The 13,762-nt window shown below is 51.6% G+C and overlaps 1 protein-coding gene across 2 annotated transcripts; it reads left to right on the top strand.

Annotated features, from left to right (window-relative positions):
• Positions 1–434: 434 nt before the first annotated feature.
• Positions 435–13,674, top strand: LOC120299866 (transmembrane protein 87A-like). 2 transcript variants are annotated; one of them, XM_039325135.1, is made up of 20 exons: positions 435–619; positions 2,037–2,103; positions 2,236–2,327; positions 2,538–2,648; positions 3,272–3,328; positions 3,589–3,783; positions 4,856–4,943; positions 5,411–5,475; positions 5,604–5,787; positions 6,279–6,378; positions 7,251–7,344; positions 8,452–8,520; positions 9,587–9,695; positions 11,037–11,095; positions 11,757–11,860; positions 12,070–12,152; positions 12,536–12,594; positions 12,748–12,806; positions 13,128–13,158; positions 13,597–13,674. In XM_039325135.1, the coding sequence occupies exons 1-20, from the start codon at positions 470–472 to the stop codon at positions 13,636–13,638; spliced, it is 1,818 nt and encodes a 605-aa protein (XP_039181069.1). In that variant the 5' UTR covers positions 435–469; the 3' UTR covers positions 13,639–13,674. The 2 variants fall into 2 exon arrangements, with proteins under 2 accessions (XP_039181069.1, XP_039181068.1); XM_039325134.1 differs by lacking the exon at positions 8,452–8,520 and adding an exon at positions 7,454–7,525.
• Positions 13,675–13,762: the final 88 nt, after the last annotated feature.

The raw sequence follows: 13,762 nt of genomic DNA, 5'->3' as shown, positions 1-13,762 counted from the left end.
GCTTTGCACCAGCCGTCGGGCACAAAGAAGGCTCCACACATCGCTGCCCCTTTGCAGCCAAGCCCGTCAGTGGGCGGCCAGGGCAATTAGGGCGCACCCACCATGGGGCAACGAAGGTGACCACTGCCCGGGCAGAAGCGTTGCAATTCAAGCCAGGGTGCTCCTGAGCAGGTGCAGAGCACCGCAAAAGCGGAGATAGCTGCTTAGCCCAGGGCTTCTCAAACTGGGTAACTTGAAGAGAGATGGACTCTTAACTCCCAGAATGCCCCAGCCAGCACGCTAAGGAACTTGAAGAGGGGTGGAATTCTGGGAGTTGCAGTCCAGCCCTCTTCAAGCCGAGCAACGCGGGCTCAGCCGAGGCTCGGGCCGCCCTGAGGAGGCGTGACCTCCTTCGCCCCGCCCCCCGGGCCTTCGCCGCGCCCGCCCTCGCCCCGCCCCCCGGGCCACGTGACGCGCAGGCCGGAAGAGGATGGCGGCGGCGGGCTGCGGCGCGAGGAGGTGGCGGCTCCCGCCGGGGCTGCCGCTGCTGCTGCTGCTGGTGGCCGGGGCGGCGCTGGGTCCTGGGCCGGCCGGCGGGGCTGCGTCGGAGCCGGGCCGGTGGAGGCGGACAGCCGGCGGGGTGAGCGCGGGGGCGGGGCCTGGCGCGACCTGTGGCGTCACCGGGAGGGGAGGGGGCGTCGGGGGGATCCCGGGAGACCCCGCAGCCTCCGCCGCCCCCACATCCTGCACGGCGCCTGGATCGGGAGACTGGGCAGGGTGGTGTGGCCGGGCGGCCCGAGGGGGGCCCGGCTCGCTTCTCTCCCATCAGGTCCACCCCAGCTAGGCTAGATGGCCTCGGGGTGCCCCCTGCCTTCAAAGGGGCCGCCTGGTCGAGGTGGACAGCCGGGAGGACCTCTGGCCGGCCTTCCAAGGAGCTGCCCTGGGGGGGTCTGCGTCCTCTCCTTGCCCCCCCTCAACGGGCTGGGGTCCCTCTCTCTGCCAATGTTGGATCGTTACCCCTCACCCACGCTCCCCCCCCCCGCCAAAGATCCCAGCAGCCTCCCATAGTAATTGCTTTCACAGAGGCGACAGACAACTTTTTTTTTATGAATGGGGGTGGGCACACAGGTGGTCCTCGACGTACGACCACAATAGTTTCAGTTGCTAAACAAGGTGGTGGGTAAGGGAGTTGCGCCTAATTTTATGACCTATTTTTGCCACAGTTGTTAAGCAAATCAATGCTGTTATTAAGTGAATCATATGATGGTTAAGCGAATCTGGCTTCCCCTATTGACCTTGCTTGTCGGAAGCCGGCTGGAAAGGTGGTAAATGGCAATAACTTAACAACTGGGTCTCCTGCTCAAGCAGGGGGTTGGACTAGAAGACCTCCAAAGGTCCCTTCCAACTCTGCTATTCTGCACTCATCTGTTGCCATTGGGAAAAGTTATTTGCATTTATTTCCTCTTTTTACCTTAATGTGGTCAAACCAGTGTGGGAACCGTTTGCCCTACTTTCTCTTGGTTGGTGAGAAATAACTTGCAATCTTGAACAGGAAAAAGCACCGTCTGTGGCTAATGAAAGCCCCTCGCTGCTTTTTCCAACCACCAACATTCAAATCAGAAGACCCAGCCAGCCAAGGGACTGACTCCCCCGCTCACTGTTAACCATGATAGCTTAGCCGGCTGCATGAATCCGATATAAGAACTCTTGGCTTGATGACCTTTTTAACACGCCTCTGCAACCGGACATTTTTATTGTTCAGATTGTAACCTGCCAGGAATCTCAACTACAGCAAGTTAAAATAAAAGTTCAGTGAATAAAATAATAGGCGTTGGCTATCAGCCGGTAAGGCAGACCGGCAGTGAGAAGAATTTCTGGGTTTAGTCTGCCTTACATCATTTCCACTGAAAGTTTCTTTGTCCAGAGGAAATCTCTGAGTATATCCTGAGAAAGAAAGTTATTCCGTGGTAATCTAGATGGATCTTAGGAACGGGATGGATTTGAACTCAAGCCCTTTTGTGAGGTGGCCAACCCTTTGTGCTGTTCTTGTCTTGCAGAACCAGGGAGAGAAGCTGTTTGTCTTCTCCAAGACGATGTTTAAAGGGACTTGGATTATCCTCAAATGTACGTGCTGAACCTCCTGCAAGCCGGATAATTAATTTGAAATTTGCACTAGCTGGGGGTTGCAGGATTTATGTGTGTGTGTGTGTGTGTGTGTGTGTGTATATATATATATATATATATTTATACTGACAGTTCCTAATGAAGTCTGCAAAGACTGGGATGGGCTCCTGAACGTGACCTGGTACCTCCGCAATTCCCGCTGCCACCATGAAATTTATATAACTGTGAGCTGCTGATCTTCTCAGGGTGGATTTGGGGGGACGGGGTGGGGAGGGCTGGAAATCCCCCCACCCCAGGGGCTGGGCTGGAAGGAAGCCCCCTCCTCAGGGCTTGCTATCTGGGCCCACTTCAGAGAAGGTGGATGGGTTGAGGTTTTTGAGTGGGTGGGCTCTTAGTAATTTCCCCTCTGTTTTTTTTTTTCTTTCTTCTTTCAGGATAATGAAGCTTTGACCTACTTGAGGAATCCTGACATTGAGGCCAGCATCCCTGGAGATGGCCAGTACATCTGGAACTCCACCTTGGTTAAATGCGGTCAGTTTCACAAGGTACGGATCCAGCCTGCAGGACTCTCCAGGGGTGGCCTTAAAGTGAGGGTGTCCTCATTGTGGGTGAAAGTGGGGGGCTCCTGAGAGAAGAGAATATTTATAGCTCAGGGTTGAACTGTGGGGTCCTCGGTGCTCTCTGAGCTTGGAAGTTTTCTTCCAGACATTTCACTACCGAACTAGATAACATCATCAGTGCTGGAAGGGAGGAGGGGAGGAAGAGGAGGAGGACTGTGAGGTGCTTTGTGATGGTTTTTCTGCAGACGTTTCATAACCCAACTAGGTGGCATCAACAGTACTGGTTAGGCTCCACCAATCAACATCTAGATAAGCAGGGATTAACATCAGACAAACAATAAAGGAGAAAACACCCTAATCAAGAGGGAAAACACACCCACTAACACGGGCAGGGCAAACAACTGAATATAAACAGAGGCCAAAACCCCCCCTCTCCCTTCTACCACCTAGTTGGGTCATGAAATGTCTGCAAGGAAACCGCCAAGCTCAGAGAGCACCCAGGACCCCAAAGTGGGGAGCTGATAACTTAGTCCAGGTTGAGGGGGGAGGGGGAGCATTAGTTGGAGGGTCTCAAGTAATAAAACTGTCTTTTCTCCTTTCTGTTTCAGTTGAGTGTCCAGGAACTCCCACATCCGAAAAAGTTGAAGCACCTGCCAATTCAAAAGGTAACCGATAGGGACACTTTGGGGTTCTGGCAATGGTGGAGAGGAAATTGATGGGGAGGGGCACAACTTTGCTTTCAGCTCTGTTGTAACTTGAACAGTCACTAAATGGACTGTTGTAAGTTGAGGACCACCTGTATTTAAAAGAACAAAAAAAAAGGTTGTACATCTTCGCTTTAGAGGCTCTGCAATAGATGGGACATGGGGGTCCCCCCCTTCTTCGCTCTCCTGACTTCCGCTCCGCTCCCCTCTTTTCTCTGCAGACTGCTGTGGGAAAGAGGGAGGCTCCCAAAGCAGCAGAAGACAAGGCAGACAAGAAGGAGAAGGGGTCCAGCCCCCCAAATCCAGAAGCCCAGAAGCCCAGCGAGACCAAGGACGCAAAGCTGTCTCCCTCGGCCGATGGGAAACCGACAGAAGACCCCAAGAAGAAAGTCAACGGGACCAAGATAAAGTTAGAGGTTGGTGGTCTCCATTCCCCCGGGGCCTTTAGTCTCTGCTCAACCTTTCCCAACTGAAGACCATCCAGATGTGCCTTGATGGCAACTTCCAGAATTAATCCCTCCCGCCCTCTGTCCATCTTGTACAGCTGCCCATCTCCAACCAGTAACTCTGAGTGGCGAGCAGTCATAAAAGCAAAAAAGGAGCAATCCAATCCAGTGTTTCTCAACCTTGACAATTTTAAGGCATGTGGACTTCAACTCCCAGAATTCCACAGCCAGCATTGCTGGCTGTGGAATTCTGGGAGTTGAAGTCCACATGCCTTAAAATTGTCAAAGTTGAGAAACACTGATCCAATCCAATCCGCACCCAAGAATGAACTTACTTACGTTTTTAATTTACCTGGTTTTTATCTTTTATGATTGTTAAGCCGCTCAAAGTTACCTTGAGGTAAATTAGGCAGCCAGTAAATTTTACAAATAAATTAAATTTAGCAGCCAAGAGATATTATAATTGGTTACTGTCAACATAGCTAGGAAACGGGACCCTCACACAGACACACACCCAAGACCCTAGGCCCAGGCATACAACCAGGTCTTCAAAGACTTCCGAGAGGGCAGCAGAGTTGGGGTCTTCCTGATCCCTGGTGGGAGGAGGTTCCAGAGGGCAGGGGCTGTGGCGGAGAAGGTCCGTCTCCTGGTGCACCACCGGTTGAGACTCCTTGGCCAAAGAGCATCCTGGAAGCTTCAGATCCAGAGCTCCAAGTTAGAGAAGGTTAAGGATGTGGTTCTAGGCTTTGGAGCAGAGGTCATCTTCAGAGGTGGAGAGATGCTGAGGCTGTCTACTGTTGGAAGTTGGTCTCTGGTGCTCCATAGCCTTCGCAACATCTACAGAAGGACCATTGAGATGGTCTACAAATGGAGGAAGATGGTATGGATCCCATTTCCTGCTGAGAAACTGGCCAACTGCTGTCTCTGCTGCTGCTCCCTACGCCTGGCTCTGAATGGGGGTAGGGAAGACGGTGGTCCATCCTGTGTTGCAAGCAGCTTCTCGATTTACCTGAAATATATATATTTTTTGTCTCTGGTCTAGCCTGTCACAGTTGCTGAAACTTGGAAGGATGGCCCATACGTCTTCATCCTCAGCATCACGAGCCCGTCGCCCAACTGGGACCTCTCAAGTGAGTGAAGGCTCCAGTTGTGATGGACCAAGCAAAAAAATACCTTCTGATTTAAGTTGTCTTCACACGCAGAGAAGACTATTACATCCTCTTCAAAGGAGACTTCAGTTGGGGTGACTGGGGGCAAGGATGCTTCTTTTCCAACGGTTCTGTCCCTCCCACCCAATCCCTTTTGGTCACGTGGTCTCCTGCCCAAGACTTTGAGGAGACCACAGGACAAGAATGCATCCAAGGCTTTCTTGAATCACCCTTGTCCTGGGAAAGGAGTGGTAGCTTTCAGAGGCCATGCGGGGGGGGCTGAGATACAGCTGCTCTGTTTTGAAGAGCGGTCAGATGCCCAACAGTCTGGCAATCCGAGGTTGGATTGGAGTTCCATCAGGGGCATCTCACCTCCTGCTGCTTCTCCAGAAGTTGCTGGTCTTCTGTGAACTTTTTCACCTGTGTCTTTCTCCTGTTCTGCCTTGTAGTTGACGTTCACATGAAACATCCTGAATACGTATACATCTCTGCCTCGGAGTGGCCTCTCAAGGTGGTAAGTTGAAGACCCCGTTTCATGGCTCGGGAGATGGATGAGCAGAGGGCATCCTCTCCTCCCCCAGTCTTTGCTCGCCCTCCTGGGCCGGCTCCCTTCATCCTCGGTGGGGCTCCTCTCTCCCCCAGTTCTACATGGTGATGTGCATCGTCTATGTGCTCTACGGTGTCTTGTGGCTGAGCCTGCTGGCCTGCTACTGGCGAGATATTCTGCGCATCCAGTTCTGGATCGGCGGCGTCATCCTGCTGGGCATGTTGGAGAAAGCCGTCTTCTACGCCGAATTCCAGAGCATCCAAAGCGAGGGAGAATCAGGTGGGTAGAGACCCTGGTCTGCAGTGAGGTCAATCTAATGGCTCTTCCTATTGCTCAGTGCAGGACCCTCTGGGGGGACTAGACTACAACTCCCAGGTACAAAACATTAAAATGTTAAATATTCCAAAATATAAATAAGTTTTTTTAAAAAATGTGTGGGCTAATTGAAAAATGTCCACCCTTTGCACAGTGTTTACCGGCTGTCCAGTCTCCCTCGCCACTTCAGAGTAGGATGGGCATGGTTGTTGATTGGGGAGGATGGGTATTTGGGTCCTTTTCCTCCATGGAGCAGCCATTTGAATAAGCAGGGGATCGGCTTCCGTCTGTCAGAAATGGTGTCGGGTCCCTTGCTTGGGCGGAGGGCTGGACTAGATGACCTACAAGGTCCCTTCCAACTCTGTTATTCGATTCTGTTCTGTGCCGAGGTTGGGCCCGTTTCCTCCCCTCCAGGCTGTTCACCCTTCCTCTCTCTGCTCTGCTCCTTTCTCCAGTTCAAGGGGCCGTGATTTTTGGGGAGGTCCTCTGCGCGGTGAAGCGGATGCTAGCCCGGGTCCTCGTCATTATCGCCAGCCTGGGATACGGCATTGTCAAGTGAGGAGGACGGAGGGCACGAGGGAGGGATGCCCGGGGCACGGACGGAGGGCACGACAGCCGCCTGGGGGACTTCGGGCTAAATGCTGTTTTGCAGCCCGACCCACCTCGCAGGCTCGTGGTTTGAAGGGGGAAGAGGAAGAGGATCTCTCCCGCTTTGAGTCCTGCAGAATAAAAGCAGCTTCTAAAACTTGTCATCTTCCCAGAGACCTTAAAACCTGTGTTTATTTTCACTTTTGTTGAATGACATGAACCAGGGTCAACAACCCCTGTCACAACACAAGGGAGATTGTGTTTGTTTTGGTCATAAACAGCCAGAGTTCAGCTTAATGGCAGGATTCGTTTCCTTGTTTATATCCTGCCTTGTTCTTATAAACGTATCAAGCAGTGAACATACTTAACACTCCTTCCTCCTCCTCGTTTCCCCACAACAACCCTGTGAGGTGGGTTGGGCTGAAAGAGTGACTGGCCCAAAGTCGCCCAGCTGGCTTTCATGCCTAAGGCAGAACTAGAATTCACCATCACCTGGTGACTAGCCCAAAGTTGCCCAGTTGGCTTTCATGCCTGAGGGAGGACTACAACTCACCCTCTCCTGGTCACCCAGCCGGCTCTCTTGCCTATGGCAGGACTAGAACTCCCAGTCTCCTGGTGATTGACCCAAAGTCACATAGCAGGCTTTCATGCCTAGGGTAGAACTAGAACTCAAAATCTCCTGGTCGTCGGCGCAAAGTCACCCAGCCGGCTTTCATGCCTGAGGCAGAACTAGAATTTACAGTCTCCTGGTCCTCGGCTTAAGACCTAACTACAATAATGCTCCCCCCTGCTCCAAAATCTTGACCCCCATTGTGATGCCCTCGGCTTCTCTCTCGCAGGCCGCGGCTGGGTGCCCTCCTGAACCGCGTGGTTGGCGTCGGGCTGATGTACCTGGTCTTCTCCATCATCGAGGGCGTTTTGCGGGTGAAATCCGTAAGGGGAGGGACTCGGGGGCAAGGTGGGTGGGTGGGCCGGGAGGGAGTCTTGCAGCTGGGTGGGCCAGGGTCTGCTCTCTCAGCCTCTGATTGTTCCCCCACCCCAGGAACAAGCTAACATAGTCACCCTTTCCTGTGAGATATTTCTTGCTTTTGTGGACTCCTGTATCGTCTGGTGGATATCCTTTGCCCAAAATGGCCACCCCGCTCCTCTTTCTTGCTTTCAGGGTGTCCAGCGGGAGGGGGGGAGAGGAATCTGGTTTTTCCAACAGAATTAGCCCCTCACACACACACACACACACACACACACACACACACACACAAAATTAAGTGACTTCTTGGTCAGTAAAAAAAAACCAAAAAAAACCCCTGGTCCTAGATGAGTTAACTGACCGATCTATTTTCGATTTGCACGGCTATTCGTTTTCTAAGAAAAGAACCCCTTCCCATTTTAGATAGTGGAAGATCGTGAATTTGGGGCTTTCCAGATGCCTCCCCTGCATGGTTAAAACCTGGGTCTTTCCCCAAATGTGTGCACTACAGGGACTCCTCAATTTAACGACCAATCGCTTAGTGACGGTTGAAAGTTACAACCGGGCTCCCCAAGGCTACTTAACAACCCAGTTTTGAATTTTCGACAGCAGGGGGGGTGGGGTTGCATAGCCATGTGACCTCTTGTTGGGCACTCTGCAACTGGCCTCACTTTATGTCCATTTGCAGTATCCCATGGGGTCAAGTGACTCCCATTTTACGACAGTTTTGCTTTAAGCTAGCCTTTACTTCTGATTTTCAGCCAAAATGGTCCATTGTGTTCATCATAAAAGTTGCAACATTGAGTCAGTCCTGTGACTGACCTGCTTTACGACCATCATGGTTATAAGTTGAGGACTAACTGTAAGCAGGCTCAAATCTCATGTGTGGGTTTGAAAGCCGCCATCTAACTCTTTCTTTCCTCCCTTGGTCTTCCGATCCTTTCCCCGTAACCCACTGACCTTTGCAGACCGGTCATCCCCACCCTGTGTCGTCCCCTGCTGCTTTCTCTCCTCGTTCTTCCTCTCCGTCACGTTTTTTTTCTCCTTCTCTCCTTTTTCTTGTTTTATCCCAGGCTCAGGATGATTTGGTGCTGCTAGCAGCCATTCCCCTTGCTCTGCTTGACTCTGCTCTCTGCTGGTGGATATCCTCTGTGGTCCCGGCCTGCCGGGGGGGGTCAGGTGGGGGGGCTGTGGGTCCCAGCCCTGCCTCCTCCTCCTCCTCCCCAAACAGTTGGTCAACCTGTGGGCTTTCGAAAGAGAAGAGGCTGCCCAGGTGATAGGAAGCTCTGCTCGTCTTGAGGGGGTTTCAGACTGGGGGTTGGACGGCTTCGTTGAGTTCTCTTGACCCCTTGATGGAGCTTGGAGTCTTTGTGAACGATCCCTTAAACATGAGCTAGCCTTGTGCGGCAACAGCCAAAAAAGCTAATACAATGCTTAGTTGCATAAACAGAGGCCTGGAATCCAAATCACGTGAAGCGTTAGTACCGCTTTGTAAAGCCTTAGTAAGGCCACACCTGGACGACGGCATCCAGTTTTGGTCCCCACAGTACAAAAAAGATGTTGAGGCTTTGGGAAAAGCGCAGAGAAGGGCAGCTGAGATGATTAAAGGCCTGGAGACAAAAACATGAAGAACGGCTGCAGGATTTGGGTTTGGTTAGTAGTCTAAAGAAAATAAGAATTAGGGGAGACATGATAGCAGGATTCCAGTATCTGAGGGGCTGCCACAAAGACTTCAGCTCCCAGAATGCCATGGTGGCTAGCTCAGGAATTCTGGGAGTTAAAAGTCCACAGGTCATAAAGGGACCATAGTTCCCTAACTCTGCTGTAGAGCAGTGTTTCCCAAACGTGACAATTTTAAGGCATGTGGACTTCAATTCCCAGAATTCCACAGCCAGCGTTGCTGGCTGTGGAATTCTGGGAGTTGAAGTCCTCATGCCTTAAAATTGTCAAGTTTGGGAAACACTGCTGTAGAGGGTTTGGGGGCCACAGAGTCACAACAGTGAAGGTTGCCCATTTCCAGTTCTGGGTGCAAACCTTCCCGGGTGGGCCCCACGCCAGTTTGGTTTTGAACCACCAACTTGCAAAGTTCTCCTCTCTGGAGAAGCGCCCAGGTTTCCCTTCTCTGGACAGGGACCCCGTCTCAGCATCTTCCCCCTTTCCCACTCACTCCCACTCCATCGCCATGCTGTTCTCCTTGACCCCTGGCACATCCTGGTCAGCCTGGTGCAGACCATGAAGCTGCTGAAGCTGCGAAGAAACCTGGTGAAGCTCTCTCTCTACCGCCATTTCACCAACACCCTCATCTTCGCCGTCATAGGTGAGATGGGGCCTGGGGTTGCTTTGCGGGGTGGGGTGGGGGACACACTGCCTTCTCGTTGCTCAGGTTGGGGGGGGAGTTCCTGGGGGTGGGGGCAGGACTTGCTTTGAAAAACCAGTTTGGTCTAGGCCAGGGGTAGGCAACTTTGGCTCTTTTAGGACCTGTGGACTTCAACTCCCAGAATTCCTGAGCCAGCATGAGGGAATCTTTGGCCCCTTCATGACTTGTGTACTTCAACTCCCAGAATTCCTGAGCCAGCATGAGGGAAACTTTGGCCCCCTCATGACTCGTGGACTTCAACTCCCAGAATTCCTGAGCCAGCCTGGCTCAGCTTGGAAACCTCTCCCTTTCCCCTCAGCACGGCTGGCTCAGGAATTCTGGGAGTTGAAGTCCCCGAATCATAAAAGAGCCAAGATGGCCTACCCCTGGTCTAGTGGTTAAGGCACCAGACTAGAAACTAGGAGGCAGTGAGTTCTAGTTCTGCCTCAAACGAATCAATGCTGGCTGGGTGACTTTGGGCCGATCACTAGGAGGCTGGGAATTCTAGTCCCACCTTAGGCACGAAAGCCTGCTGGTGAGTTTGGACAATCACCAGGAGGCTGGGATTTCTAGTCCTGCCTTTGGCATGAAAACTGGCTGGGTGACTCTGGGTAATCACCAGAAGATGGTGAGTTCTAGTCCCACCTTAGGTATAGAAGCCAGCTGGCTGACTTTGGGGCAGTCACCAGGAGACGGTGAGTTCTAGTTCTGTCTTGGGCATGAAAGTCAACTGGGCCACGTTGGGCCAGACTTTCCCTCTTGGCCCAACCCACCTCACACAATTATTGTTGTAGGAAAACAAGGAGGAACATGTATTGGATACGTTCAGCGCCTTGAATTACTTGTAAAAATAGAAGAGGGTGCAAATAAATAAGATAAATAATAAATAAATTGGGTGGGGGGAAAGAAGGTTACCTTGCCAAAAATCAGGCGGACGATGAAGCTGGATGAAAATCACTGAATTTTGCTTCCTTGGTATTTCAGTTCAGCAGCAGACGTGGCTGAGATCGCAGCAATTACGTCCTTCAGACATTCTCAGCTTTAAAATTAGATTTTCACAGCGCCCTGCCATCTTATATCTGCTCCAATTTATTTTTTAAAGCTCCTTGCTCTCATCTTAAACCCTCCGGCATTCATCAGATAGGCCGGGAGCATAATGCTCGGAGCAGGATATTAAATCCCTTGATTGAATTTTAATTCCGAAGATGTCCTGCTGCCTCCAGGAGATGCTTCCCGCGCCTTTCGTTTAGCTTCCCGCCCTCCTGCAGTCAGCCGCAACACGTATTTTCTCTCTTTTTGTAGCCTCCCTGATCTTCATCGTCTGGACCACGAAGACCTTCCATCTCGCCACTTGCCAATCCGTGAGTAAGCAGGCTGCCTCCTCTCCCCATTCTTTTTTTTTCTTCTTTTCCTTCTTTTAAAGCAGGGGTCTTCACAGGGCTGGCTGAGGAATTCTGGGAGTTGAAGTCCACAAGTCTTAAAGTGGCCAAGTTTGAAGATCCCTGCTTTAAAAGCCACAAATAAATAATAATAATAATTACAAGTTGACCCTTGCATCATTGAAATTTCGTTCCTCCCATGTTTTGGAGGGTCTGAAGGAAATTTTATACAGGTAGTCCTCAACTTACAACCACAACTGAGCCTAAGCGACAGAGTTGCTAATGTTACGATCTTCCTCGCCACCTCGTCGCTAAGCGAATCCCTGCAGTTGATCAGTTAGTAACCCGGTTGTTAAGCGAATGCGGCTTCTTCCCCATTGACTTGGCTTGTTGCAAGGTCGCCAAAGGGGGGGGTCACGTGACCCTGGGAAACTGCGACCGTCGTAAATACAAATCAGTGGCCAAGCGTCTGAATTTCGATGAGGTGGCCGTGGGGAGGCTGCGACGGTTGTAAGTGTGGAAAGGGATCATAAATCCCTTTTTAGTGAGCTTGTAATTTCGAACGGTCACTAAATGGGACTGTTGTAAATCGAGGACTACCTTGGGTTTCCTGCACAGTGACCTTTCCTGTTTTCTCTTTTAGGACTGGCGGGAACTCTGGATCGATGATGCTTTCTGGAGATTCCTCTTTTCCATCCTCCTGCTGGTGATCATGTTCCTGTGGAGACCCTCTGCCAATAATCAAAGGTGCCGGGACTCGAACCCAGGGCAGCTGTCTCTATCCCTTGCCCACTGGGCTCCCGTGTTCCGTGCTCCTCCCAAGGAGAGAAAACCTTTCTTCTTCAGAGGAGATGGAGGGTCTCCTTCAAGCCCGGGAGAGAGGGCAGGTCTCCCACGGGGGAGCCTCCACCGGGGGAGCCCCCAGCCCCGTCTGATGCCCCGGCCCCTCCCCACAGATACGCCTTCATGCCGCTGGTGGACGAGGGCAGCGAGCAGGAGGAGGAGGGGGAAGACGAGCAGGTGGTCAATGAAGTCTTCGGTAAGCCTTGCCTGGGGGGGGGTCTCTTCCGCTCCACGGCCCCAGGACCTCCGCCTCCGGTTCTTGAAGCCCAGTCCGGGTCCTGCTGGCGGGCTGGCCTGGCCCGACTTTGCTCGAGTGGTCGGTGTGCGCTTGCACGCCTGTGGGTGTGCCACACACACACACACACACACACACACACACAACACACTGCACCCCGGTGCATTCCAGCTGATCTCTTGGGATCTCCGTGCGGGAGACATCTCCGCCAAAGGAAAATATTGCGCACCTGCGCCGGTTCTAGATTGAGCTGGTATGTCGGATCGGGGAGGGGGGTGTCTTTGTCCTCCCCCCCCCCCCGCTTTGGTCTCTCTACTTTGCTAATTCTCTTTTCTTTTGCCCAGGGATGAAGATGAGGGGGGGCAAGCCAGAGGTGAACGGGATTTTGAAAGGCAACCGAGTGGTAAGAATCTTGGATGGAGTTTCTCTTTCTTCTCTTAATCTTCCTTGTCTCCTTTTTTCTTCCTCGTTCTCCTTTTCTTCTTTCTTCTCTTCCTCCTTCTTCTCCCCCCCCCCCCATCATGGGCTTAAGTTCTTCCCCCTCGTTGTCCTCCAGATGCAGGATGAAGACTTGAAATGGGTTGAAGAAAACATTCCCTCTTCCATGGCTGATGTGTAAGTCTTTTTTTTTGGGTCTATTTTCCCTGTGTTTGGTTCACTGGGCTCCCAGCAGTTCTAGGCTTTTAGTAGAAGATTGCAGGGATTATTACGTAAACCTTTCAATTCCTGCCTTTTAGTCAAAAAGCTGAGAAGAATCTCGGTGGGTCTTTCTTGGTTCTTTTCGGATCACGGCAAGAAAAACTTCCACAAAGTTCGGTACTTCCAGCGTTCAACCCAGCGGAGTTAACCCATGCCATAAACTGAGAATTTTTAGAATTTTATTGTCAGCCGTCTTTGTGTATTTATAATCCACATTCCCTCTTCTTTCTCTTCCAGCATGTTGCCTCCGTTGCTGGACTCCGATGAGGTAAACCTGCCATTTTTCACCTTTTCCCCCAAAATCCAAATGTATCTAGATCAGTGTTTCTCAACCTTGACCATTTTAAGGCATGTGGACTTCAACTCCCAGAATTCCACAGCCAGCAACGCTGGCTGTGGAATTCTGGGAGTTGAAGTCCACATGCCTTAAAATGGCCAAGGTTGAGATACACTGATCTAGATATTTGTTCAGTTTCTGTAGCCCCTCCCCTGGTTCACCAGCAGGCTGGCTGGGGGATTCTGGGAACTGAAGTCCACCCATTTGAAAGCAGCCAAGTTTAAGGCGTCCAGAGAGCCTTTAAAGGAGGCGATCAAAAGAAGGGGAAAGGCACGGAGGATCCCTGGTGAAGCCGAAATTTGGGAAGGAGCCATCCGGCTGAAAAGCACACAAAACTCATTTCTCCTTTTCTCCTTCTTTCCACCTTAGGAGATAGTGACCACAAAGTTTGAAATGTCCAAGATGGAATAAAATTGTCGTTGTGGCCAGTTGCTTCGGCCGCGTTCACTTTCTGACGGGTTTTGTACAGTGGCGGCATCGGAGAGGCCCCCTCCTCCTCTTCCTTTTTTTCTTTCTTTTTCCAACTGGTGGCGAT

Source organism: Crotalus tigris, unplaced genomic scaffold (assembly GCF_016545835.1).
Source record: "Crotalus tigris isolate CLP2741 ecotype Arizona unplaced genomic scaffold, ASM1654583v1 scf7180000024316.1084291, whole genome shotgun sequence".
Classification (NCBI taxonomy): domain Eukaryota; kingdom Metazoa; phylum Chordata; class Lepidosauria; order Squamata; family Viperidae; genus Crotalus; species Crotalus tigris.
Note: the sequence above shows the minus strand (reverse complement) of the source record. Positions and strands in the feature narration are given on the sequence as shown.